Source organism: Nansenia antarctica, assembly GCF_963989245.1.
Source record: "Nansenia antarctica genome assembly, chromosome: 6".
Taxonomy (NCBI): domain Eukaryota; kingdom Metazoa; phylum Chordata; class Actinopteri; order Argentiniformes; family Microstomatidae; genus Nansenia; species Nansenia antarctica.
In genome coordinates this window covers 11,768,151-11,795,650 of record NC_137676.1, presented here as the reverse complement: position 1 = coordinate 11,795,650, position 27,500 = coordinate 11,768,151, and the positions used below count along the sequence as shown (strand labels likewise).

At 50.5% G+C, this 27,500-nt stretch overlaps 2 protein-coding genes across 2 annotated transcripts in view; both read right to left on the bottom strand.

The window, feature by feature from the left end:
* usp19 (ubiquitin specific peptidase 19) overlaps positions 1 to 8,518 on the bottom strand; it is a gene marked incomplete at its 5' end in the record, with an annotated part of 22,628 nt that extends 14,110 nt beyond the window's left edge. The window contains 9 exons of the mRNA XM_080534205.1: positions 2 to 73; positions 352 to 502; positions 1,172 to 1,283; positions 1,498 to 2,100; positions 2,213 to 2,725; positions 3,006 to 3,142; positions 3,313 to 3,441; positions 7,836 to 8,159; positions 8,497 to 8,518. Of these exons, the coding sequence (XP_080390331.1) occupies positions 2 to 73; positions 352 to 502; positions 1,172 to 1,283; positions 1,498 to 2,100; positions 2,213 to 2,725; positions 3,006 to 3,142; positions 3,313 to 3,441; positions 7,836 to 8,159; positions 8,497 to 8,518 (2,063 nt within the window). The remainder of the gene's footprint in view (position 1; positions 74 to 351; positions 503 to 1,171; positions 1,284 to 1,497; positions 2,101 to 2,212; positions 2,726 to 3,005; positions 3,143 to 3,312; positions 3,442 to 7,835; positions 8,160 to 8,496) is intronic.
* A 2,803-nt stretch (positions 8,519 to 11,321) lies between these two features.
* Positions 11,322 to 27,500, bottom strand: part of lamb2 (laminin, beta 2 (laminin S)) — a gene marked incomplete at its 5' end in the record, with an annotated part of 38,228 nt that continues 22,049 nt past the window's right edge. Inside the window, 20 exons of the mRNA XM_080534204.1 lie at positions 11,322 to 12,284; positions 12,796 to 12,955; positions 13,131 to 13,307; positions 17,364 to 17,505; positions 17,638 to 17,845; positions 18,161 to 18,305; positions 18,439 to 18,642; positions 19,218 to 19,459; positions 19,757 to 19,941; positions 20,127 to 20,317; positions 20,603 to 20,784; positions 21,096 to 21,192; positions 21,420 to 21,637; positions 21,916 to 22,140; positions 23,009 to 23,172; positions 23,401 to 23,632; positions 24,149 to 24,292; positions 24,402 to 24,594; positions 25,016 to 25,148; positions 25,345 to 25,472. Coding sequence (XP_080390330.1) covers positions 12,148 to 12,284; positions 12,796 to 12,955; positions 13,131 to 13,307; positions 17,364 to 17,505; positions 17,638 to 17,845; positions 18,161 to 18,305; positions 18,439 to 18,642; positions 19,218 to 19,459; positions 19,757 to 19,941; positions 20,127 to 20,317; positions 20,603 to 20,784; positions 21,096 to 21,192; positions 21,420 to 21,637; positions 21,916 to 22,140; positions 23,009 to 23,172; positions 23,401 to 23,632; positions 24,149 to 24,292; positions 24,402 to 24,594; positions 25,016 to 25,148; positions 25,345 to 25,472 — 3,507 coding nt within the window. The 3' untranslated portion in view covers positions 11,322 to 12,147. The remainder of the gene's footprint in view (positions 12,285 to 12,795; positions 12,956 to 13,130; positions 13,308 to 17,363; positions 17,506 to 17,637; positions 17,846 to 18,160; positions 18,306 to 18,438; positions 18,643 to 19,217; positions 19,460 to 19,756; positions 19,942 to 20,126; positions 20,318 to 20,602; positions 20,785 to 21,095; positions 21,193 to 21,419; positions 21,638 to 21,915; positions 22,141 to 23,008; positions 23,173 to 23,400; positions 23,633 to 24,148; positions 24,293 to 24,401; positions 24,595 to 25,015; positions 25,149 to 25,344; positions 25,473 to 27,500) is intronic.

Here is a 27,500-nt window from a genome sequence, read left to right as displayed (position 1 = left end):
CCTGAGCTTGACTTGCCACTTGAAGACAGTGTTAGCTCCACAGTCTGCGTTGAGGCGCAGGAAGTTAACATCACTGAGAGAGAGGAGCAGAGTTGGCTTGAGAGAAGGACACAGATCAAGCACTTTTGTGACATGTAAAAAGTGTAATAGAAATAAATGTGATTGTTGGACTGCAATTGACCTTGAAACAAGCTTGAAGGTTGGTAAAATGATGACCTGAGGAGTTAGAGGGTAGGGTGCAGGAGCTAGTGTGTAGGGTGTGAATAGTGGGTAGGGTGCAGGAGCTAGTATGTTGGGTGTGAATAGTGGGTAGAGAACAGGAGCTAGTGTGTAGGGTGTGAATAGTGTTACCTGGTCTGGAAGAGGAGGGTGAAGTCTTGTTCTCTGAACAACACCCTGGCCGTCTCCCTGCAGATGCCCTTCATGTAGACGTTCACCACCATCAGGTCTGTGCCCTTCTCATACGAGTCATTCTTCACAAACGCCAGGTTCACCATGGGCTCTGGGGGTAAACATAAACCATGGGACAACGTTTAGACCATTCCATTAGGGTTGGAAGGTTTTACGGTTAAACCGAAAACCGCGGTTTCTAAAAATAGCAACAGCTTTTGCCAAAACCATCATAAAACCAGACCTTAAAAAATATATATTATTATTATTTTTAACATTTAATCACAACGTCATAAATTGCTATATATAATAAACGCCATAAGTGTGTGTGGTTGAAGATTCTAAACAATGTAATTTGTCAATAAATTAACTGTCTAAAAAGACAGCTTCTCCTCAGAACGCAGAATTAGGGAACAGTGTTGCCTGAGTGGGCGGATTCCCTCCCAATTGGGCTACTACGCCTACGACTGTGGTTGGGCTGGAAATCAATCCCATCTGGCAACACTGTTAGGGAAACAAGAAGCTCCATAAAAATAAAAAAAAGAGCGTGTGTTACGAACCCTTCTGAAGACTGAAAAGGTGAACAAGCTTGTTTTTCAGTCGGCCATCCCTTTAATGAAAGTGAACCATCCCTTTAATGAAAGTGGACCATCCCTTTAATGAAAGTGAACCATCCCTTTAATGAAAGTGGACCATCCCTTTAATGAAAGTGGACCTTCCCTTTAATGAAAGTGGACCATCCCTTTAACGAAAGTGAACCATAAACATAGTGACCACTGACCTTCCTCCTCCTCCTGCTGCTGCTGCTGCTGCTCCCTCTCCGGAGGCTCCTCCTCTTTGGACTGGTCCCTTTTCTCCTCCTCCGTGCTGCTCTGATTGGACAGCTGGGCCTGCTGGGGGAGGGGGTCAACACCAGATCAACGTTACTGTCCCCGAGAGGGGGGGCGTATCTTCAGTAGGTGTGTAGAGGAGGTTAGCTACACTGTGGCCATTTCATCTCCTCCGCCATTTCATCTCCTTCCTACTCAGAATACATTGGAGGACTGGGTAGAGGAACAGAGGGGCCTGTATGTGTGATAGCTGCAGCACCACAAAACCACAACTAACCTTGGTCTCCAGCTGGGTGGCCGTATCTGGGCCTGTGCCTGGAGACTGGGTAGTGGCAATTCCCGAGTCCCCCGGTCCTGAGACTAGGGGCTGGGTAGTGGAGGTCCCTGGGTCCCCCGGTCCTGAGCCTGAGGGCTGGGTAGTGGAGGTCCCTGGGTCCCCTGGTCCTGAGCCTGGGGGCTGGGTAGTGGAGGGCCCTGGATCCCCTGGTCCTGAGCCTCGGGGCTGGGAAGTGGAGGTCCCTGGGTCCCCTGGTCCTGAGCCTCGGGGCTGGGTAGTGGAGGGCCCTGGATCCCCTGGTCCTGAGCCTCGGGGCTGGGAAGTGGAGGTCCCTGGGTCCCCTGGTCCTGAGCCTGGGGGCTGGGTAGCGGAGGTCCCTGGGTCCCCTGGCGGTGGCTGCTGGTTCAGAGATGTGCCGTGTGCTGTTACCCCAGCCTCAGAGTCAGTCCTCCCTGCCTCTCCCCCCTCTGAACCAGATGGCCTCCCATTGGTGGAGTCCTCTGGCTGGAGGCGGTCCCCAGTGCTGGGCACGGACGCTGCTGATGGGCTATGCACTGCTGGCCCCGCCTTCAACTCTGGAGCCTGAGTCGGCTTCTGCTTCACCTGAAACAATAATGGGTTTAAATCAGCTCGCTCAGTCACACACACACACACACACACACACACACACACACACACACACACACACACCAAGGAAACAAGCAAACAAACCCACCTGAGCTGTGCGACTGCTGGCTGCTTCAGTTGTGGTCTGTTGTTGGCTGTCGTCTAGGCGATGGTTGCGGTTGTCACCATTGCTGGGTGTCTGAGAGTCTCGTTGGACGTTGGGTGTGTCTGCTGGTTTCCCATTGGCTTCGGACTGAGGGCGTGCGTCCCTGATTGGCTGTGACTCAGGGTCCTTGGTGACTATCTTAGTGGGGCGGACGGTGCGTTTGGCACTGGGCTCCAAAGCCGCCTCCCCCCCTCTGGCGGCAGGTTTGTCCCCAGCCTCTCCCCCCGCCCCCTTCACCCCAGAGTCCGGGGTGTCCACTGTTTTGTTCTTCATGGTGCGCTTGACCCCGCGCTCTGCTTTGCCACGCCGCGGCTCCGTGTGGGGCTGAGGGCCAGGTGACTGGGCGGCCATTTTCGGTCTGTCAGCTGCCTCAGGGGCAGGCTTCTCTGTCTTCACTGAAAGCGGTTGCTCTTTACCGTTCTTCACTTCCAGGGCCAGGGGCTCCTTCTCCTTCCGCTGCAGCAGACAGACAGACAGACAGACAGACAGACAGACAGACAGGCAGACAGGCAGACAGATAGCAGACAGGCAGACAGGCAGACAAGAGAGAGACACACAGAAGACAGACAGGCAGCAGACAGACAGAGTTAGAACAGCAATGTATCAAAGATTCCACTAACCAAGTGTGTGTGAATGTGTGTGAGTCAGAAATAAAGCAGGAGTGTCTGTGCATGTGTGTGAGAGAGAGCGAGCGTGTGTGTGTGTGTGTGTGTGTGTGTGTGTGTGTGTGTCTCACCGTGAGCGAAGGCCAAGTATGAAAGGGGATCTTCTTGTGCATCACCAGCAGTAGGAAGCTGCCCTTGTCTTTATACTGGACTCTGCTGCATGACCCCTCGATCTCCTCCTGCAGCGCACAGCCCCACACACGGCCGTCTGAAACACACAGCGCACTCCTCAAATCAAACACTGTGTTTGTGTGTGTGTGTGAGAACAAGAGTGTGTGTGTGTGTGTGTGTGTGTGAGAACAAGAGTGTGTGTGTGTGTGTGTGTGCGTGTGTGTGTGTGTGTGTGTGTGTGCGTGTGCGTGTGCGTGTGAGTCTCACCAGGGAAGCAGGCGTGGCAGTGTGTGTCTGTGAAGGTGGTGTTGACATCCTCCCCCCTCTGCACCCCGTCTCCACAGCGCAGCCTCACCGTCACCTCGTTGGCATTCTGCTTCCAGTCCACAAACACATCTAAACACACACACACACACACACACACACACACACAGTTAGACAGGTACACTACACTCAGCAGAACAGACACACACTTTGACATGGTTGATCAAACAAAGTAATAGTATGACTGGAAGTTCAAAGAGAGTTCAAGAAGGACACTAATACACCAGGACCAATGACTGAGCTTTAGATTCCTTCAATGCACACACACACACACACACACACACACACACACACACACACACACACACTAATGAAAAGTGTTCAGTCAGCATAACACAAGACACACAAGGAATACTGTACAGTCAGCGCATCACAGGGAGCACCTTGAGAACAGTGATGTGGAAGATGCTGTCCTGGTAGGTAGGTCACCTGGACCTGGGCTGCACCAGAACCATCCTACACCCACACATTGACCAGCCTACACCCACACATTGACCAGCCTACACCCACACATTGACCAGCCTACACCCACACACCCACACTCCCACCCACACCCCCACACCCCCCCCCCCCCACACACACACACACACACACAGACACACACACACACACACACCAGGCTACAGACAGCCTGTTCTACCAGTCTACAGGACTAGTAGTCTGGTATAGTTGAACTGGACTAGTAGTCTGCTGGTGTTCCACTAGGTTGCACGAGGGGAGAGATTTCGACCCTCATATACACATCCCACAAAGTTACCAAATACATTGATCTCACTCGTACACAGTAGCAGCAGCAACAGCCAAAACCCACAACCATTACAAATAACGAACAATAATTTGGCCTCCATTTTGCATGAGAAGAGCAGAGACAGCAGATACAGTACCGGTATTCATAGTGGAGCCAGACTTAGCAGGGAGGACATTTCAAGCCTGGTCTTTCTCCCCTGTCAGCGCTGAGCCTCAGATAGCCTGTCCTGCGTTGGGGTGGGTCACGCGTGTGGCACGTGGCACTTCAGCCTGGTCTAGGAGACACTAGCTGCTGCTGCTGCTGCTGCTGCTACTACTACTACTACTACTGCTACCCAAGTCAACCCTATTGTTTTCTCTCACTCTCCCCCCCTGTCCGTAAGTCCCTACCTCCCTCTCCCTTCTCTCTCTCTCCTGGTCTCTCTCACACACACCCTCTCTCTGCCTCTCACTACAGCCCCCACAGCTGCTGTCAGAGTGAAAGGTCAGAGGTAACAGCAGACCCTCTCCAACTCAGCGTGCGTGCGTGTGTGCATGCATGCGTGTGTGCATGCGTGCGAGTGAGACAGGCACCTGGCCCTGAGCCAAGGCAGAATCACATGTCTTCTGTCAGATCACTACTACACTGCTGTTGTTATGAACGCAACACTGGAACCAGATGTCAATAATAACGCCGGTCGATCTTTGTCCCTCATTGGCTTTATCTGACTGGTGCTGCACCAGGAGAGTGAGTCAGGGTGTAGCAAAGACACAGAAGAGCTAGGGATGCTCCGATCTGGATTTTTGGGGCCGATACCGATCACCGATTTTTTTCCTCAAGATCAACCGATACCGATACCGATTTTTTTTTAAAATACATAACTGTAGGCCTACTGACTGGATAGCCTACATATTTTTTGCTTTTTAGACAAAAGTTTTGATCCATTAGGCACCAAGCAAACGCAGACCCAAAAAAAAAAAAAAAAAAAACGGTTTTTGCGATCGGCCATTTTTGCCGATCACCGATCGAGTCATTTGGAGTGAAATCGGCCAATTTAAATCGGTGGCCGATAAATCGGAGCATCCCTAAGAAGAGCGTAGCCCACTAAACTGAGGGTGGACTACTAGAGCTGTGAGAGACAGCTAAAGAATCACCAGCAAGGAAACTGAACCGGCTAGGAAACTGAACCGGCTAGGAAACTGAACCGGCTAGGAAACAGAACCAGCTAGGAAACATCACCAGCTAGGAAACATCACCAGCTAGCAAACAGAACCAGCTAGGAAACGCAGTCTAGGAAACAGTACCAGCTAGGAAATACCACCAGCCAACACTAGCGTAAGCTAGCCGCCACAGCTAGGGCACTAGGCTACACACCAACATGACTGGCAAGGGACCATTATCATCATGACCTCATTCACTCTGAGTTTTCACATCTTAATGCCAAGCAGAAATCTTACCTAGGCCTATGTACCATTCCTTCAGCTCATGCTATAGACCAGGTCCATCACTGTTGTCCATCTCTCTGTGTTGCATCGTTCTACGGGTATTTTCTTGGTCAAGGGCTGACAGGAAATGTGATATTTACTGCATCAACATATTTCTTTCTCTCTCTCCCTCCCCCTCTCTCTCCAAAGGACATACTTGGGAATATCAATGTAATGCACATTTCACACATTCACAACAGAGTAACCTCAACTGCATATAGAGACAATCAGGAAGTGAATAAGCTGTTATGTAAAAGTCCATTGTGCATGCAGCTTCCTCCAGCAGTCAATCATTACTGATGCAATCTGCAGGTCTGATATTGATACAAAGCACAAACTACTGGCCCTCTAACCTGGCCAGCCTCTAATCCGGCCAGCTCTGTCTATCCTTCACACATTACAGCCTGTTCTGTGCTCTCAAGACACAGACATTACTCAGTGTTGAATATGTCTGTGAGCACTGGAGATAGCTGATCTGCACAGTGCTTCAATGTAGAGGGGGAGACAGCGTCTGGTCCAGCTGCTGAGGTGTGATTGGGGTGGTGACAGTGTAGAGTCAGCAGCTGGACTGTAGACAGTGTTATTGTCACGGCTGGGAAGAAGAGGTGTGAGGTGGTATGCTGTAAATTTTGGACAGATCCTTTTTTTCTCCAAGCCTTAAACTTTCAATCACTCTGTTACATGATAATACTAATCGTCTCTGTCCTCAAGACCTTTTTTCTAGACATCAGGCAGGCTTTTTTGAGGTACTTTTTAGCCATCTGTAACCTGACCATCCTGTTTGAGGATAACTAGTTGTTTGCATTGAAGCCTCTGACGCCAGCTGACTTATTCTGCAGATAGTCTCTGACACATTCACACCTATCTTTCTGGAAAACGTTCTGTGGATGTTCAGTTGTTTTGGGAGTTTTCTTTGGTGTGCACTCTTTATTATTATGAAGAGCATTCTTCGGTCATCCACTTCCATGGCCTAGTAGCACTAGCGTGCTTTACCACCAGTGCTTTTTTCTTATTAAGTATGTTGATGTGTTTTGACACCTCTTTGGTCCTCATGTTGACATACACCAATACAAAGGTACAGTAAATATAAGACCAATGGAATCAATACCAACAGGTTCTGGGACAACCTCTACCCCAGGACATAACACTGCCCCACTGACACCACCCACGGCACTTTCTTATTCCACCCCCCCCCCCCCACACACACACACACACACACACACAACTGACAGTGTAATTTATATTAGTTTTACATTTATTCTAATTTACAGCCTTCATAATTATTGTTCTATTGCTCTTTTTGCCAGTGTCTTTTATTTGTTATTATTTTGTTATTGTTGTTTTTTATGTCCTATGCACCAACCTTACCAAGTCAATTTCCTGTATGTGCAAATATACTTGGCAATTAAAAAAGAATTGTGAATTACTCCCAACAGCTTTACCAGATACACTATGCTCTTCTGCACAGCACAAATAGGTAAAGTAGAAATGGAGGATTTCCATTTTAAATTCACCACCAACCTTGAAGTACCATCCATCCAACACAACTAGTGGCCACTATAGAGGCACCATCACATGTCAGGCGCTACATTTTATCCCTGTGCATGACAGTCCCGTATTTTGACATATTTCCATGTCGCATTTCCTCCCTTTGTTGGCATATGACGTACAAAACTGAAATCCAGCTGAGAAGTTGTTACCGCTCCTAATATCAGTGCAGACTGGCAGAGTATGAGCCCGGGTTACTAGCCTACAGAGCACCGCTATTCTGTCATGAACTGGCCTGATAATGAAGCATTATTCTCTTTTATTTAGTGACTTGTACATAATTGTATATAAGTTGTGAACGAATTGCGAGAGTCCATGCTTTTCTATGACACTACTGATGACGTATCAGGGTCTTGAAGGGTTATCCTATTTCATAGGGGAAGACTTTCCACCACTACCCCTTGTAACTCTGTTCTGAGGGGCAAACCGCAAAGCGAGTGGCACTCCAAAACAAGGGGTAGGGGTAAAGATTTGAAATGGGATTGGGTCATTATGTCACACAAATGCACCAGGCAGTACAAGACAGGCTTGACCCAAACACACACTCCGGCTGTACCAGTAGCACTACCACACAGCCATATAAACCCTGTTGTCTGTCAGGCTGTCAATCATCTCCAGTTATCTATCAAGCCTCCACCTCTTTACAGTTATCTTGTCGCCATCAGGACTTCCTGAAGGCTAGGTCACCTGATAAAAGACTAGTTTACCTTTTTTGGTGTCAGCATTCGCCCCCGCCGCCGCCCTCTTGGCCTCCCGGCTCTCCTGATTGGCCCTGTCCTTCTGCTTCTTCTTACTGGTGCTGGAGGTGTCATCCCCCCCGCCACCTCCGCCGCGCTGCCCCCCGCCACCTCGCCGGCCCGCGCCTGGCTCACTGTTGCTGCTGCTGCTCGCCATCTTCAGCCACTTGGTGCTGACAGGCCGCCCGTCTCCGGCCTCGCTGCCTCTGCTGGCGCCGCTGGCGCTGGGGTCTGGTTCTGGCGTGTGGCGCTTCCTCCCTGGGCCAGCTATCTTGGCGATGTGACGGGTCAGAACTCTCCCAGAACAGAATCAGGGGGCCTGCAGGGGGGGGGGGGGGGGACCGAGGAAGGAAAACTAGTTAGAACGCCAGTGTGCTGCTCTCTACAGACGAACAGTCATGATGACTCAGTTTAGCTTCTACTCAGACATTAATGACCATCACTGAAGCACACTTAGAAAGCTACCATATAACAGGCATTTAAAAGCATTCCAGTCATGGCAGCAACGGCCAAAATTACAGCACTTCATTGACACACATTACTGTGACACACACACACACACACACACACACACACACACACAGCAGCAAGTGTCCTAACCGCAATATCCAGACGCTACATGTCATCGTACTCTGATCGGTGTCAGGCGTCATGCTGTTTGGCTAATTAAAGTCGAGGCCTCTGTTGACATAAACAAAGCGGTCTCGAAAGATAGCTTGCTAGCTTGCTAAATCCATGGATTGTTCGGCGATGCCAGGAGGACACGCTGATCACCTACCCGAAGGCAGAGCGCAATGTCTTTAGACACACATAACCACAGAGCTGTACATGTTCGTTACCGGCAAGATAACACTGGCCAGCCAAGGAGCGTCTTCTGTATCCACAATGGCGTCATCATGTTCATGCGGCGAGGTTTAGTTTCCTAGCTAGCAACATGCTAACTTAGCTGTCAAAGTGACCATGGCCCGTTGAGATGGATATCGACTATAGCTGCACAATAATCAATCTATTCAACATTTAAACAGTGAAACTTACACATAGTATAGTATAGTATACTGATCAATAAACACTGGCCAACGGCCATGACCTAGCTGTCATTCGATAAGTACTTGGCTGTCATTAGCCAGCTAGCAAGTTATGTTGACTGAAGCTTAGCTAGCTGGGGAATTTAGCTAGCTAAGCAAACAAAACATCTTCACCAAAGCCCCCCAATGACATGTTGTGTAAAACACTTGAAAGAAAAATGAACAATGATAACTGATGACTTACAATGACTGAGCAAATGTGGAGATTCGTCTCTCTTTCTTTCAAAACAAACGATCTGCGAGTGTGTCTCCCTGCTCAGCCCCGGCGGCTTGGCTCTCACACTGGCACGGCCAAGGGCCGCTGCTTCACTCGCACTCCGGTGGTTAATATTCTCTGGAAAATTATCTTTATCCAGGACCCATCTCGAATGATTTTTTTAACATACGTAATTGACCACGATAAGGTGTTCAATGGCCAGAAATGTAAAAACCCCAGGCTGTAACCTACTTCACCGGCCGTCGCGCAATGACTCGCGCACTTTGTTTAGGAACAAAAAACGGACCAAACCGAAATCCACTGTACGTCTAAGCTCCGCCCACCGGGCGGGATCCCGTGTGTTTAGTGAGTTCCTATCTAATGGTCTTCAAGATAAGAGCGACGCGTATTCCGGGTACTTTGTCCTCCCGTCATGTCCACGCCCCTTTTTGGGTGTTAGAAGTGGGAGAAGTTTGACTGGCGGTCAATGCACATTCTGGTCTTTGCTACTTTAATCCGATAAAATAAGAAAACCGTATTGCTTTTTTTTTTGTTGCGTTAGGCAAACTATTATATAGTGTCGTTGTCGATCAATGATCGACGTCGTAATATAGAGAATGTAAGACCTTGTCATCCTCGAGGTGATGAAATTAGGGATTTCACTGCCATACAGACAAAAAAGGGAAGCGAACAATTGGCATTTCTTTTGGTCCCAGTTTGATTAATTTCCGAGTAAATAGATGTGGTCGGACTGATTTCCTTGCAGGATTAAGACCCAGCACCTCAAATTTAGACTGAATAACTTATTTTTTTTTATTATGGATTGGATTGCTGGATTTAGACTCATTTATAGTCCACAGGTTCATACCCTGATACAGGTGCAGGGCTCTCAGGTCTCACGCATTGGGCGCCCAATGCGTGAGACCTGAGAGCCCTGCAGGTGTAACATACCTTGTACTGTTTTACTGTAGGCTACTTACAACGTCGGAATGCATGAACAAGGAATTGTCTACTTTTGCTTACAGGTTCGATTAATCCGGAACTTGTTTTGCCTTACTAATGCTAGGCTAATTAACTAGTGGAGTTGTGGTGCGCAGACAGAGTTAGTAGGCGTTTCAGTCCAGCCCTCCAGGTCAGTCAAGGTCATTATGTTCAAGTGTATCAGGAAGACGGTGAATTGGCGGGGAGCATTCGGTTTTATCGCCTGTGTTTCAACATCTAGAGCATATACTAAGTATGGATATGGTCGAGACAAAACGCATTTGGAACACTGTCAATGTCTGGCTCCATAAACGTGTCCCCGTTCCTACTGTAGAATGGAGCCTATTGATCACATACGTCTGTGCTCTACTGGCACGGCAGAACTGAAAGGCAATGGAGACTAGTGTTTTATTTTATTTATCAATAACATGGTTTAATACGACTCTTAACGGCTTAACAGAACTCAGGGGCACACACTCTTCTATAGCATGCTGCACCTGGCCTTCAGCCTAGGTTGGAGCATCAAAATACAGAGATTAAGATTAACCTCTCTATCACACTTTCTCTATACAGCATTGGGAGGGAGGTACTATTGCCTGTTAAATAGGTTGTAGGTAGTATTGTTTAGCACAAAGAAGACAACTAGTTGAGATATTTTCTTTGAAACCGCTATTTCCTCTAAGAATGGCCATTGGCCAGGGCCAGTCAGTGCTGAGAGGTTGAAGCTCAGTCCGAGTGATTGACAGGAGAGATGATCAGAGGAGCGATCATTAATACCGGGGCTAAAGGATGAGTAGTTTCTCAGTGAAAGTGCACCCATCATAGAAGAAGACCCAGACCCTCACCATCATTCACAAACAACCCTACCTTTTGGAGCTTCTGTCTCAAGGAGAGGGTGACAGAGGATCCTGCGGTATCCCAGTACTCATCTCCATTCCTCAGAACCACAGTCCAATATCCATTCTCAGGGCTCAGTAGAAATACTTTCCTGTTGGTCGACTCTCTGGCCACTCCTAACCACCACCTCGTCTTCTCCTCCACCTGAACCTCGTAATAGAATCTCCCATAAATACAATACCAACAATGCAGTTGCATCCTGCAGTTAAAAATGAGGTCATCCACACTGGGTACACATTCAAAGCGTTTATTCATTGATTATCCAGAACAATATTCATAAGTTATCTTTTGGATTTGTTGATATTCTAAAGCTATCAGTCGTTGTTGTTGTTGTTGTTTTTGTTGTTGTTTTTGTTGTTGTATGTTTGACAGTTCTGTGTTGGTAAATATGTTGTTCTGTTGTCTAGAAACACGTAATTCGTCTAATCTTTGAAACAAGGTGGAACGCGTAGTCTTCAGCTGAGAGCATCACACAGTAGCATAGTGAGACAACACAACGTTATATTAGTCATGGGAATAATAAGGCACGATTACACAGTGTAGTTGGACAGATGCCATCCCTCCTCTCAGGCTATAGCAGTTCTATAGAGTCTATGACAGGTCTATAGGGTCTAGGACAGGGCTACAGCAGGGCTATAGGGTCTAGGGCAGGGTTGTAGGATCTAGGACAGGACTATAGGGTCTAAGGCAGGCCTATAGGGTCTAGGCCAGGATTGTCGGGTCTAGGGTAAGCCTATAGGGTCTATGGCAGGGTTATAGGGTCTAAGGCAGGCCTATAGGGTCTAGGGCAGGACTATAGGGTCTAGGACAGGGCTATAGCAGAGTTATAGGGTCTAGGGCAGGGTTATAGGGTCTAGGGCAGGCCTATAGGAATAGGGTCTAGGGCAGGGCTATAGCAGGCTTATAGTATCTCGGACAGAACTATAGGGTCTAGGACAGGGTTATAGGGTCTAGGACAGGGCTATAGGATCTAGGGGTGGATCTGGAGTTCAGTAGTAGTTTAGTTTCACATCCCAAGTGTCTGCAGTGCTGGTTGGGGCCAGCCAGGTGCCGATTGGCTACTAGTTGGGCCAGCCGGGTCCTGATTGGCTATTGGTTTGGCAGGCCAGGTCCTGATTGGCTGTTACTGGCAGGTATTGTATATCTGGATCTGCTTGTTGATGTCGTTGAGGATGGCCTTCATCTTGTCCTCCAAGCCGTCCAGCTGTCTGGCCTTCCCCTCTAGCGTCCTTTGGTTCTCCTCATAGTCCTTCTCCAGCTCTGCGTATAAATGTTAATAATTAGAATTTTGCCATTTAGCAGATGTATACACAACACACACACACACACACACACACACACACACACACACACACACACACACACACACACACACATACACACACACACATACACACACACACACACACACACACACACACACATACACACACACACACACACACACACACACACACACACACACACACACATGCTATCATTGTAATGCATGGAGGGGAATGAGGAATGGTATCAAACATGTGTGTTTAAATTGAAATGAAATATGATCCATCATAACCACACCTGGATGCTCTCCTCAGTGGCCAACAGACTCACAATTCAGACAAATCTCTGCCACCCACTAGAGGGCAGTGCCGCACCAGATATTCCCTAGGGGGTGTTGTTTCTCTAAAAGAAACACAGCCCGTCCTCTAACGCCCCCCCCCCCCCCACACACACACACACACACACACACACACACACACACACATACACACACACACACACACACCTGCTAGTCTCTGGAGCTTGTTGTGTGCGTCCTGGAGCAGGTCCTTGGCCTCGTCTCTCAGACGTTCTGCCTTCCTCTTGGCCTCCTGGACAGACTTGGCCTTCCTGTCCACCAGCTCCTGCACCGCATGGTACTTATCTGTCAACTCACCGTCCAGAATCTGACAGGAAACACACACATACACACACACAGATATTGATCAGATAGGCTAGAAGACAGTTAAAAAATATACACACACACACAACGTCCAGAAACACGTTCAGGCACATGCACATGCACACTCACACACACACACCCACGTTCACGCGTCCAAACACACACGTCCACACACACACCTGTTTGGTGTCATTGGCCTTGTCCCGGGCCATGGTGGCGGTCTCTTCCGCCCGCGCTGCAGCCATCCTGTTACTGGCTCGCTGGGTCTTCAGGGTGGTGATCTCACGCCCCAGGTTGCCCAGGCGATCCATGGCATCGTTCAGGTCACTCTCACTGTTGGACGTCTCTGACTCGATCTGGCGACAGGAGAGTTTCTGATTGGTCACACGGTTAACGGGCGGCTCTGATTGGTCACAGGGTGAACGGGCGGCTCTGATAGGTAACTTTTAGAGGGATTGTGATCATGGTGTTGTGTAAGTGATGATTTTTTTTTCTATGTTTTTTGAATTGTGGAGAATGTGTGACATCTTTTAGAGTGAGTAGGATGGGTAGGGACCTGTCAGGCTTCTCTCTCCTCACTGACTCATCTGGTCAGATGAATTAACAAAAGGAAAAATAGCAAGCTAGCAGATTTTTTCCTAATCGATGAGTCCAGGTACAAGTACTTGTGTACTCGAGTACATGTTCACACTACTATTTCTGCCCCGCCCCCCGCCTCTGTCTGGTTACCTGTGTTAGCCTCTCCTCTGTCTGGGTACCTGTGTTAGCCTCCCCTCTGTCTGGGTACCTGTGTTAGCCTCCCCTCTGTCTGGTTACCTGTGTTAGCCTCTCCTCTGTCTGGGTACCTGTGTTAGCCTCCCCTCTGTCTGGGTACCTGTGTTAGCCTCTCCTCTGCCTGGGTACCTGTGTTAGCCTCTCCTCTGTCTGGGTACCTGTGTTAGCCTCTCCTCTGTCTGGGTACCTGTGTTAGCCTCTCCTCTGCCTGGGTACCTGTGTTAGCCTCTCCTCTGTCTGGGTACCTGTGTTAGCCTCTCCTCTGCCTGGTTACCTGTGTTAGCCTCCCCTCTGCCTGGTTACCTGTGTTAGCCTCTCCTCTGTCTGGGTACCTGTGTTAGCCTCTCCTCTGTCTGGGTACCTGTGTTAGCCTCTCCTCTGTCTGGGTACCTGTGTTAGCCTCCCCTCTGTCTGGGTACCTGTGTTAGCCTCTCCTCTGTCTGGTTACCTGTGTTAGCCTCTCCTCTGTCTGGGTACCTGTGTTAGCCTCTCCTCTGTCTGGGTACCTGTGTTAGCCTCTCCTCTGTCTGGGTACCTGTGTTAGCCTCTCCTCTGTCTGGGTACCTGTGTTAGCCTCTCCTCTGTCTGGGTACCTGTGTTAGCCTCTCCTCTGTCTGGGTACCTGTGTTAGCCTCTCCTCTGCCTGGGTACCTGTGTTAGCCTCTCCTCTGTCTGGGTACCTGTGTTAGCCTCTCCTCTGTCTGGGTACCTGTGTTAGCCTCTCCTCTGCCTGGTTACCTGTGTTAGCCTCTCCTCTGTCTGGGTACCTGTGTTAGCCTCCCCTCTGTCTGGGTACCTGTGTTAGCCTCTCCTCTGCCTGGTTACCTGTGTTAGCCTCTCCTCTGTCTGGTTACCTGTGTTAGCCTCTCCTCTGTCTGGTTACCTGTGTTAGCCTCTCCTCTGTCTGGTTACCTGTGTTAGCCTCTCCTCTGTCTGGTTACCTGTGTTAGCCTCTCCTCTGCCTGGTTACCTGTGTTAGCCTCTCCTCTGCCTGGTTACCTGTGTTAGCCTCTCCTCTGTCTGGGTACCTGTGTTAGCCTCTCCTCTGTCTGGTTACCTGTGTTAGCCTCTCCTCTGCCTGGTTACCTGTGTTAGCCTCTCCTCTGCCTGGTTACCTGTGTTAGCCTCTCCTCTGTCTGGTTACCTGTGTTAGCCTCTCCTCTGTCTGGGTACCTGTGTTAGCCTCTCCTCTGTCTGGGTACCTGTGTTAGCCTCTCCTCTGTCTGGGTACCTGTGTTAGCCTCTCCTCTGTCTGGGTACCTGTGTTAGCCTCTCCTCTGCCTGGTTACCTGTGTTAGCCTCTCCTCTGTCTGGTTACCTGTGTTAGCCTCTCCTCTGTCTGGTTACCTGTGTTAGCCTCTCCTCTGCCTGGTTACCTGTGTTAGCCTCTCCTCTGCCTGGTTACCTGTGTTAGCCTCTCCTCTGTCTGGGTACCTGTGTTAGCCTCTCCTCTGCCTGGTTACCTGTGTTAGCCTCTCCTCTGTCTGGTTACCTGTGTTAGCCTCTCCTCTGCCTGGGTACCTGTGTTAGCCTCTCCTCTGTCTGGGTACCTGTGTTAGCCTCTCCTCTGTCTGGGTACCTGTGTTAGCCTCCCCTCTGTCTGGGTACCTGTGTTAGCCTCTCCTCTGTCTGGGTACCTGTGTTAGCCTCTCCTCTGTCTGGTTACCTGTGTTAGCCTCTCCTCTGTCTGGGTACCTGTGTTAGCCTCTCCTCTGCCTGGTTACCTGTGTTAGCCTCTCCTCTGCCTGGTTACCTGTGTTAGCCTCTCCTCTGTCTGGGTACCTGTGTTAGCCTCTCCTCTGCCTGGTTACCTGTGTTAGCCTCTCCTCTGTCTGGTTACCTGTGTTAGCCTCTCCTCTGCCTGGGTACCTGTGTTAGCCTCTCCTCTGTCTGGGTACCTGTGTTAGCCTCTCCTCTGTCTGGGTACCTGTGTTAGCCTCCCCTCTGTCTGGGTACCTGTGTTAGCCTCTCCTCTGTCTGGGTACCTGTGTTAGCCTCTCCTCTGCCTGGGTACCTGTGTTAGCCTCTCCTCTGTCTGGGTACCTGTGTTAGCCTCTCCTCTGTCTGGGTACCTGTGTTAGCCTCCCCTCTGTCTGGGTACCTGTGTTAGCCTCTCCTCTGTCTGGGTACCTGTGTTAGCCTCTCCTCTGTCTGGTTACCTGTGTTAGCCTCTCCTCTGTCTGGGTACCTGTGTTAGCCTCTCCTCTGCCTGGGTACCTGTGTTAGCCTCCCCTCTGTCTGGGTACCTGTGTTAGCCTCCCCTCTGTCTGGGTACCTGTGTTAGCCTCTCCTCTGTCTGGTTACCTGTGTTAGCCTCTCCTCTGCCTGGGTACCTGTGTTAGCCTCTCCTCTGTCTGGGTACCTGTGTTAGCCTCTCCTCTGCCTGGTTACCTGTGTTAGCCTCCCCTCTGTCTGGTTACCTGTGTTAGCCTCTCCTCTGTCTGGGTACCTGTGTTAGCCTCTCCTCTGCCTGGTTACCTGTGTTAGCCTCTCCTCTGTCTGGTTACCTGTGTTAGCCTCTCCTCTGCCTGGTTACCTGTGTTAGCCTCTCCTCTGCCTGGTTACCTGTGTTAGCCTCTCCTCTGTCTGGTTACCTGTGTTAGCCTCTCCTCTGCCTGGTTACCTGTGTTAGCCTCTCCTCTGTCTGGGTACCTGTGTTAGCCTCTCCTCTGCCTGGTTACCTGTGTTAGCCTCTCCTCTGTCTGGGTACCTGTGTTAGCCTCCCCTCTGTCTGGTTACCTGTGTTAGCCTCTCCTCTGTCTGGTTACCTGTGTTAGCCTCTCCTCTGTCTGGTTACCTGTGTTAGCCTCTCCTCTGCCTGGTTACCTGTGTTAGCCTCTCCTCTGCCTGGTTACCTGTGTTAGCCTCTCCTCTGTCTGGTTACCTGTGTTAGCCTCTCCTCTGCCTGGTTACCTGTGTTAGCCTCTCCTCTGTCTGGTTACCTGTGTTAGCCTCTCCTCTGCCTGGTTACCTGTGTTAGCCTCTCCTCTGTCTGGGTACCTGTGTTAGCCTCTCCTCTGCCTGGTTACCTGTGTTAGCCTCTCCTCTGCCTGGTTACCTGTGTTAGCCTCTCCTCTGTCTGGGTACCTGTGTTAGCCTCTCCTCTGTCTGGGTACCTGTGTTAGCCTCTCCTCTGTCTGGGTACCTGTGTTAGCCTCTCCTCTGTCTGGTTACCTGTGCCAGCCTCTCCTCTGTCTGGTTACCTGTGTTAGCCTCTCCTCTGTCTGGGTACCTGTGTTAGCCTCTCCTCTGTCTGGGTACCTGTGTTAGCCTCTCCTCTGTCTGGGTACCTGTGTTAGCCTCTCCTCTGTCTGGTTACCTGTGTTAGCCTCTCCTCTGTCTGGGTACCTGTGTTAGCCTCTCCTCTGTCTGGGTACCTGTGTTAGCCTCTCCTCTGTCTGGGTACCTGTGTTAGCCTCTCCTCTGTCTGGGTACCTGTGTTAGCCTCTCCTCTGTCTGGGTACCTGTGTTAGCCTCTCCTCTGTCTGGGTACCTGTGTTAGCCTCCCCTCTGTCTGGTTACCTGTGTTAGCCTCTCCTCTGTCTGGGTACCTGTGTTAGTCTCCCCTCTGTCTGAGTACCTGTGTTAGCCTCTCCTCTGTCTGGGTACCTGTGTTAGCCTCCCCTCTGTCTGGGTACCTGTGCCAGCCGAGCCTGTGTGTCTCCGATGTCCTGTCTGGCCCTGGAGATGGCCTTCTCTGCTGCCGTCTGGGCGGTCTTAGCGTCCTCCAATGCCTGCTGCACCGTCTCTGCTGTCGACTTCACCCCCTCTGCACGGTTCCTGCAAAACACACACACACACACACAGGTTACAGCTAATATACAACACACACAAACACACACACACACACACACACACACACACACACACCTATACCCCCCCCCCCACACACACACACACACACTCTCTAACCTGGCCTTCTTGGCCTCCTTCAGGAGCTTCTCGGCCTTGCGGACATCGTCCTGCGTCTGTTCCAAGATGGCGTCCACGTTGGAGAGGCTGCGGACGCGGTCCTTAATCTCTTCGGCCAGGTGGCGGATCTGCTGTGGCGAAGCCGGGATGGAGAGCTCCAGGACGCGGTTAGCAACCGTTTCTATGCTGTCTGGGTCCGCTCCCTCCTCTGGGGGGGCGGGTGTTAGCGATTAGATTAATTCTATTATTCTACACACACATTTTGACGTTTACATTTTTGGCATTTAGCAGACGCCTTATTCCAAAGCGACTTACACACATACATACACCCTCAGAGTGGTCATATCAGTCTACACACACACACACACACACACACACACACACAGACTGATGTTCATATCAGTCTACAGACACACACACACACACGCACACTCAGGCTGATGTTCATATCACTCTTCGCACACACACACACACACACACACACACACACACACACACACACTCTCTCCTGAGGCTGACTCACGCATGAGGAAGTCTCGTATCTGTTTGATGAGGTCCCGGAGGTCGTTGTTGGAGCGCTCCACCTTGCTCTTGGTGCTGGCAGCCTTGTCCAGCGCTGCCTGGGCCCGCCCCCTGGCCTCCTCCGCCTGGCTCTTCGCCTCCGCCACCTGGGGTTGGACACAGGGTTGACCAATGAAATCAGTCTCCCCTGTTAGGACCTCGCCCCCCCCCCTTAACCTTAACAAAGAGCCCCTTCCACCCAGCCCCTAACCTTGATAAACAACCCCCCTCCCCCCTCACCTTGACAAACAGCCCCTCCACCTCCCCCATTGCATTATTCAGTTCCTTCTCGGCGTGTTTGGCTCTCTCCAGCGCGTTGTCCGCCACCGCCGCAGCGCCGTTACAGTTCAGACCCCCGCAGTGTCTCTTGCCCTCGTCGTCCCGACAACCTGCACCGCCGCATGGGCTCTCTCCACAGGGGGCGTCGCCGGGAGCTCCACACACCTGGTCAGACAGGTAGACAGGTAGACATATCAGACAGGTAGACAAGTGGTTGGGTAGACAGGTAGTCAGGTAGACATATCACACTGGTAGACAGGTGGTTAGGTAGACAGGTCATCAGGTAGTCAGTTATACAGGTAGTCAGGTAGACAGCTGGTCAGGTAGACAGGTAGACAGGTAGACAGGTAGTCAAGTAGACAGGTACACAGGTGGACAGGTAGATAGATAGTCAGGGAGACAGGTAGGCAGGTAGACAGGTATAGAATAAAGATATAACATGACTAGATCATGGAGGGGTCACCTCAAATATAGATCTGCATAGACTAGATTTTGGAGATAGAGATAGAGATGTAGATAGACTAGATTCTGTAGTTTTTATAGTAGACTGACTACAGATATAGACAGACTAGATCGTATAGTGTTTAGCTGCATTATAGACTTACTACAGATATATATATATATATATATATATACTGTATATACATACACACACCTGGTGTATATACAGTACATACTAGATTCTGCAGTGTTTAGCTGTATAGACTGACTACAGATAGACTAGATTCTGTAGGCTTCACCTTCTCATTGATCTTCTTCATGTCGAGGGTCTGAGCGCGTGTGTTGAGGTCGCCCAGGGCGCGCTTGTTGGCGGCGTTCTTGCGGTTGAAGTCGTCTCTCTTGGCGTTGATGAGCCTCTCCGTCCGCCGCCGGGTGTCCGCTGATTGGCTGACTGTGCTGGGCGTGGTGGTGGTTGATTGGTTGGCTCGCCGCTCGGCGTCACGTGACTTGTTGTGGGAGCTGCGGATGCTGTCGTAGGCACCTGGAAGGGGAGGGAATAGCGGGCAGGACCAGAGGGGGAGGGGTCAGAGAGTCTAGGCATTCTTTACATTTAAACGCACCAACTACCAATGGGCTTTGAGAAAACATAGTGAATATATGAGCAGAAGAGAGGGAGAGGATGGAAGAAAGAGAGGAGGGTGGCGGTGGGGAACAGGGGAGTCCGACCACAGGGCAGTTGGAGAGAGGGGAGAATGGGGGAGTCGGAGACTTGGGGGGTTGGAGAACAAGGGTGGGGGAGAAGGGGGGAGGAAAAGAACGGAGTAAGGTCTCAGCTCACCCAGGAAGTTGGAGTTCTTGAGGAGGTCCAGTTGTGTGTGGAGCTGCTCTGAGGTGAGGTTCAGCTCCTTGGCCTCCCTCTCCAGAGCGCTCAGCTGCTTCCCCGCCTGGGAGTTCCCCTCCTGGACACTGGTCAGGTCTCCCTCCAGCTGGGTCAGAGTGTCTGTTGTCTCCCCTATATGAGACCTGGGGGATGGGGCGAGGAGGAGGAGGAGGAGGGGAGGGGAGAAATGTTTTGGTACGGTACATTCTATACCTTGCATATATACTGCACCTATATTCATACTCTGCTTGCCAGCCAGTCAGCCAGTCAGCCAGCCAGCCAGCCAGCTAGCCAGCCAGCCAACCAGTTGGTCGGTCTGGTGATGTACCTGAGGTCCTTGATGAGCTCCATGAGGGTGTTGATGGCCTCGGCCGTGGCGTTGCGGGCAGTAACGATGCCTTGCGCCTGCGCCAGCTTGTCCTCCAGGACCTTAAAAGCCTTCTCATAGGCTCCCGTCAGCCCCGTGGTCTGGATCTCCAGCGCCCGCTCGGCCAGCGCCTTGGTACGCACCGCCAGGTCCTGAGAGACCAGGAGAGAGATGGTGTTACAAAACCTAACCCTAACCCTTACACAACCTATCCCTAACGATTAGAAAGCCTAACCCTAACCCTTACACAACATATCCCTAATTAATACACAACCTAACCCTAACCCTAACACAACCTTACCTTTACACAAACCTAACCCCAACCCCTACATTTCCAAACCCTAACACAACCTAACTCTAACACAACCGAACCCTAACCATAACACAACTTAACCCTAACCCTCACACATCCTAGCCCTAACCCAGTGGGCCCTGACCTGTACGATGCGGTCCCAGTCTCCGAAGCACTGGTGGCAGGGCTGGCAGCTGGGGAAGACGCCGGCGAAGCCCCGGGCACACTGGTCACACCTCACCCCCGACACCCCCTGCTGGCACACACAGTGGCCCGTCGCCCTGTCACACTGGGACGTCTCGATGCCCCGGGGGTCGCAGTCACAGCCTGAGGGAGGGGGGCATGAAGTCATTGGTTAGCACAGTATATGTTGGGAAAGAGATGACTTGATGTTTGATGTTTTGGAGAACAATAACAACGATACAGTATGTATTTTCAATCATTTCAAGTATGGAAAGCGTTATTTGAAAGTTATTTTAAAAAGTGCTTCAAGAAATGTATTAATTCCTTCAATGTCAGTAGCTGTATGTATGCGACTGTTGGTTGTGAGGGGGCTGATATGAGAGTGTTCTGGGGGGGGGGGGGCTGTCCTCTGATGGTGTATCAGGCTGATATGAGGGAGGGGGGGGGGGGCTCACCTCGACACTGGCTCCGGGGGTCTCCCCAGTAGTTCTCCTGGCAGTCTGTACAGGTCTGCCCTCCGAAGCCGTCCCGACACTGGCACTGCCCTGTGAACTAGGGGCCAGAGGGGTCGAAGGTCAAACACCATGCACGCACACACACACACACCCACACACACACACACACCTCACATATGACTAACACGATTTCCTGTTCCACATGACCACAGACGTACCAGGTTGTCATAGAGACGGGGTTACAGTACGAACCTGGTTGTCATGGAGACACAGGGTTACGGAACATAACTTGATGTCATTTCATGATGGCTACAGTTCGTTTACCTCGTTGCAAGTAGAGGCCACAGAGTTGTTGGGGTCACAGCCGCAGGCCTGGCAGCCACGGCCACTGGCCAGGTTCCAGAAGTTCGGGGCGCAGTGGTCACATGTCAGCCCGATGACGTGGGGGAGGCACTGGCACTGGCCGTTGGCACGCTGGCACACACACTCGTCACGCGCCAGGCACTGGCTCCGCTCCGTGCCCAGGAAGTTACACGTGCACTCTGGAGGGAGGCGGGTGGGGAGACCAAATAAGTGATTTAGTCATTTGGGTGACGTATCCTTTTAAGGTAAAAGACTAGTGAATGCCATGGCCGACATGGAATTGTAATACATAATTGCAATAATGGTAATCATTGTTAATGCATGTGTCGAACACATGGTGGAGAAGCTACAAATTCAGAAGCGGCATCATTTGACTGGACATTTGAATGTCAGTTGGTTGTTAATAAAGCTGTAAGCCTCTATTTCTAGCCATTCTATTTCTATGGGTGAGACTCACTCCGGCAGTTGCGTCGTGAGGCGTCTCCATGGTAACCACTCTTGCAGATGCCGCAGTCGGGGCCCTCAGTGTTGTAGAGACACTTCCTGCATTCCCCGCTGCGCCGGTCGCACGCCTCCGCGTCCGATAGGTCGATGTTGTTGCTGCACCTGCACGGCTGGCACCGCCCACCAGGCTGGGACGGGTTGCCATAATAACCGGGGGCACATTCCTCACAACGGGAACCTGCAGTCAATCGGAGGCATCAAAAGAAAAAGGAGAGGTTGATGGGAAAGGAGAGATATTTGGATGAATAGAAGGTGTAGAGTGGAGGTGGAGTTTCTCATGGAGGAGATGTACTGGCCATTGGAGGGAATGTGGTAATAAATAATAACAATAACAATAATAATAATAATAATAATAATAATAATAACAATAATAATAAATAGTAATAGTAATAATCATAATAACAATAACAATAATAATAATGTATTTATTTTGTATAGAGCTTTTCTCAGTACGCAAAGACACTATATGCCATGGAAAAAAACAGAATAGATAGGTAATCTAGTAATAGGACAGTGAAGCTGTTTTCTTCTTTCGGCTCTACACTCAAAAAGTTTGGATTTGACAACAACCAGTTTGTGACAACAACCAGTTTAATTTAAGTTAACAATCAGGTTAACAACCAGGTCAATCAGGTTAACAACCAGGTCAATCAGGTTAACAACCAGGTCAATCTGGTTAACAACCAGGTCAATCAGGTTAACAACCAGGTCAATCGGGTTGACAACCAGGTCAATCAGGTTAACAACCAGGTTAGTGATCACACTGTTCCTCTGAGGATTAAACATGTTGACCAACTGGGTTCAATTCAAACCCGGGTCGTCAAGCCTTCAGCTCGGTGGGCTAACACAGTATTGTGGCACACAGAAGAGCTTTGTGATTGGACCACGACATCACCAATCATCATAAATCATCACATGACGCATCTGTTCATACGATCACATAGCTCTTCATCATCCTTCCTGACTGAGGAAGACGAAGAGAGAGAAGTGAGGAGGGAGAGAGAGAGAGAGAGAGAGGAAGAGGAGAGATGAAGGGGTTAGCTGACCTGTGTACCCCATGTTACAGTTGCAGACCACCTGTCTGTCGTGGTTGTCTTGGTAACAGGAAGCAGCAAAGTGGCGCCCACTATCCGGTCCCTCTGGGCATGAGCACGGCCGACACCCGCTACCTGCGCCCAGCACCGGGTTGCCATAGTAACCATTGGCACACCTGGAGATACATCAGTAGGTGTGTTAATCACACAGCTTTGGATTCATTTACGGCATCACTTTGTTGTCCCCTTCCTTTAATGCTGTTTCAGTTTCAGCAGGCAGGCTGACAGATAGGCAGACAGACAGATAGGCAGACAGACAGATAGGCAGACAGACAGATAGGCAGACAGACAGATAGGCAGACAGACAGATAGGCAGGCAGGTTGACAGGCAGAGACAGACTGACCTGTCACATTTGTCTCCTCCAGTGTTGTCCCTGCAGCTGACGCATGCCCCGGTCCTCTGGTGGCACTTCTCGGCGTGGCCGTTACACTGGCAGGGCCTGCAGGAGGGGAAGCCGAACTGGCCTGGCTGGCACCCGTCACACTGCTGGCCGAATGCCCCGGGCTGACACGGGCATTGGCCCGTCAGCTGATCACAGAACCGGGTCACAGAACCTTCCAGATTGCACTCACAGGCTGGGGGAGGGAGGGAGGGAGGTAGGGCAGGCGGGTGGAGGGGGAGACAGAAGGAGAGAGACAGATAGAGATAGAGAGAGACAGAAACAGAGAGAGAGTGAAAGGGGTAGACCAAGAAGGGGAACGAGGGAGTGTGTCAGTGTGTGGTGAGAGGCAGCAGAGGGAATACTACAGCTAGATTATAGCTATAGATTATACTCTACACTGCTCTAGATGAGCAGCATGTCTACAGGATACTGTGTGGTGTAAATTACATTGTAAATTAATTTACAATGGCCTCTCATTCACCCGTTCACCCATTCACACACACATTTACACACCAATGGCGGCAAGCTACCATGCAAGGCACCGGCCCACTCATTGGGAGCAATTTGCCCAAGGACACCTCGACACTGGCTCTACCTACTGTGCCACAGGCGCCCCCGGTGTGACAGGGATTGTTTCTGGACAGGGCCAGGGGTGTTTGGTGGCTGATAAGGGTGGGTGTGGCTGACAGGCCAGGGGCGGGACTCTCACCTTTACACCCCGCAGGTCCAAACCCATAGGTCCCCGGAGCACACTGGTCACAGCGACGCTCAATCACGTTGGACCTGCACCGACACTGCCCTCCGCGGACATCACACACCGAGCTGACAGAACCCTGGGGGTTGCACTGGCAGGCTGGGGGGGTAAAACCATTCATAGTTAACTCTAACTTTAACGTGTGTTTGTGTGTGTGTGTGTGTGTGTGTGCATGCATGCATGCATGCATGCGTGTGTGTGTGTTTACCCAGAGCTCCGTCGTTGATGATGGCTGACATGCTGGTGACCAGCTTGGCACAGACATCGCTCATCAGGGGGCGTGTCACAGACTGGGCGCCGTCATGACAACGGTAGCGCTCATAGCTCTGCTTCCTGGCGATGGAGGCGGGGTCACCGGCGATGAACATCTCAAGAGATGAGTAACGAGGGAGAAGGGAGATCTGGAGAGAGAGAGGTGGGGGGTGGGTGGGTTAGAGACAGAAAGAGGTGGGATGGGGCACAAAAAGAGGGGGGGGGGCAGACACAGACGTTAGCTGAATTCCATAAAAACAACCTTGTGCAGAGAGGGTCAGACAGACAGACAGACTGACAGACAGGCAGACAAACAGGAAAGACAGAGAGAGGACAAACAGACGGACAAACAGACAGACAGACAGAGAGGACAGACAAACAGAGAGACAGACAGAGAGGACAAACAGACAGAGAGGACAGACAAACAGAGAGACAGACAGAGAGGACAAACAGACAGAGAGGACAGACAAACAGAGAGACATACAGAGAGGATAAACAGACAGAGAGGACAGACAAACAGAGAGACAGACAGAGAGGATAAACAGACAGACAGACAGCAGCTGTACTCACAGAGTCCACAAGTATGCTGGGGGCGTTGGGACCAGCCACGATGCTGTTGCCATCTAGGTAACGACTGAACTCCAGACGAAGCAGGTAACTCACCCCTCTCTCCAAACACACGGGTTGGGACAGCACAACAAACCTACACACACACACACACACACACACACACACACACACCACCAACAGAGTAAAAAAAGTATTTCATGCTATCTAATGTAGCTTGTTAGGCCAGGCCTCTCTCTGACCTCAATGGGAAAGTGTGTGTGTGTGTGTGTGTGTGTGTGTGTGTGTGTGTGTCTGTGTGTGTCTGTGTCTCTGTGTGTGTGTGTGTGTACCTGGAGCCTGCAGGCAGGGAGGCAGACAGCCTGTCATCAGCAGGGATGGTGTTTCCACAGGGGCTGCTGGTGGGGATGGGCCCTGGACGGACCACCGTCACACGCACCTCCTCCCAGTCCCGCGGCATCTACACACACACACACACACACGCACACACACACACACACGCACGCACGCACACACACACACACACACACACACACACACACACACACACACACACAGCAGAGACAGTTACATACAGAACTCACACACACACACTCACACACACACACACACACACACACACACACACACACACACACACACAGCAGAGACAGTTACATACAGAACTCACACATTTTAATCATTTATTTCTGTCCACATAGAAACAAGTATACAGGGACACAAATACTGAAGGCACAGATGGGATGCATTCACAAACAGACATGGACAATGTCTTTCACATACAACAGGACAAGACTCACGGGTACAAGTAACACCGTCTCCGCCATATTTGGCGGCTGCCAATAATCGCAGAGACAGAGCAATACTTGCTGAGCCTTTTTGCTTCTCCCTTGGACATTCCCAGTAGACGTAGTCCTCTGACAACCAATCTGTGCACATGTCCAAGACTGCCAAATATAAAGACTAATAGCGTACACCTATAGCCTAGCTCTGAGATGGTGTCTACAAGCTGCTGGTATTTCATGACCTTAGTCATGAAGGCTTCCTCTAGGCTTATATCAAAGGTGCATGCTACCTCTAATACAGACACCTCTCTGGACTCTTCATTAACAACAACAACATCTGGTGTGTTAGCAGACAACTGTGAAAAGTGACATTGGTCATTACAGAAATTGAACATGGATGCATTGACACAAGCATGTGTATACATTTTCACTGTAACTGGGAAGTGGAGTGATATGTCCTTTACTATTAGGCTCACAATTCTGTCATGACGTGCTATATACATTCCTTTGTAAACATAACAGCCATTCAAGATATGTGAAAGTGTTTCTGTAACCTGTTCTGTGGTGTGGTGCAAGCAATGAGGAACCTGAGTGGAGGGAAACCAAATAGAGAGGTTGAGTCTGGTAGGAAGGACTTGTAATCTGGCCTTGGTTGTGAATATGACAATGTCCTCATCGAGTGCAGTGTTTTTTTAGAAAAGAATGGGAAACAGAGTGATCAGCTGTGGGAAGACATGCCAGTTTTCCCTGGAGTTTCAGACCAGTCCAGTGTTGTTGTTGTTGATGTTGATGAAGGTCCATGAGAGTCCGTCTGGCCCCTCTAGATGTTAGCTGGTGGCTCTGTCCAGCAAAGGAGGCTGTTGCCCTGACCTGTGTGAGAGGGTCAGATATACAGTTCTCTGAGACCCGAACAGTCTCAGAGTCAGACCGCACCCACTCCAGGGACACCCCGGCTCGGACACAGAGGTCATTCAGGTCTGGCCAATCAGACCAGACTCCAAAACCAGCGGAATGAGTGTCCAATTTTCCGCTGGGTTTCCTCTTGAACCCAAGGAAGTGGGGCTCCGCCCCCCTGGCAACTGGGACCTTCCTTCTCCTCAGGTCCAGGAACATGGAGGAGCGGGCCAGCTCCCTGACGTCCTTGTCGTCGTTGTTAAGCATCCTGAGAAGATGGGAAATTCTCATGCTGGTGTAGATCCATTCTACATTGGGGACCCCTAGCCCTCCCTCCCATTGGGGATGAAAGATGATGTCACGGGTGCTGTGTGAATTGAGTCCAAGCCACCTGCGCACTACGCTCACAGTCTTGTTGTTCATTTCACACAGCACTTTCTGGGGGATGTGGACATTGGAGAAGAGGTGCTGAACTTTGGACAGGGCCACCTGCCTGATGGCTTCTAACTTCATAGTTAGTGGCAGAGGACAACTGTCTATCAAGTCCAGCCTGGAAGTGAACTCAGTCAGGATGTTATTGACTTGCTCCTTCCACTCTCCTGCGATGTTAATTTTATGTCCAAGATATGGGTATGTCTCATGAAGAGAATTTACATGAATGGGCTGTGTTGCTAAAGAGAACACAGGGGGTGTGTCTGTTTTTGAGTGGTACCACCTGTTCCCCCCACTCCGCCTCTCATACAGGACAGCACATTTGCTGGCTTTGACCTCCAGGCCAGACCATTCCAGAAAACGATCCATCCTGCAGA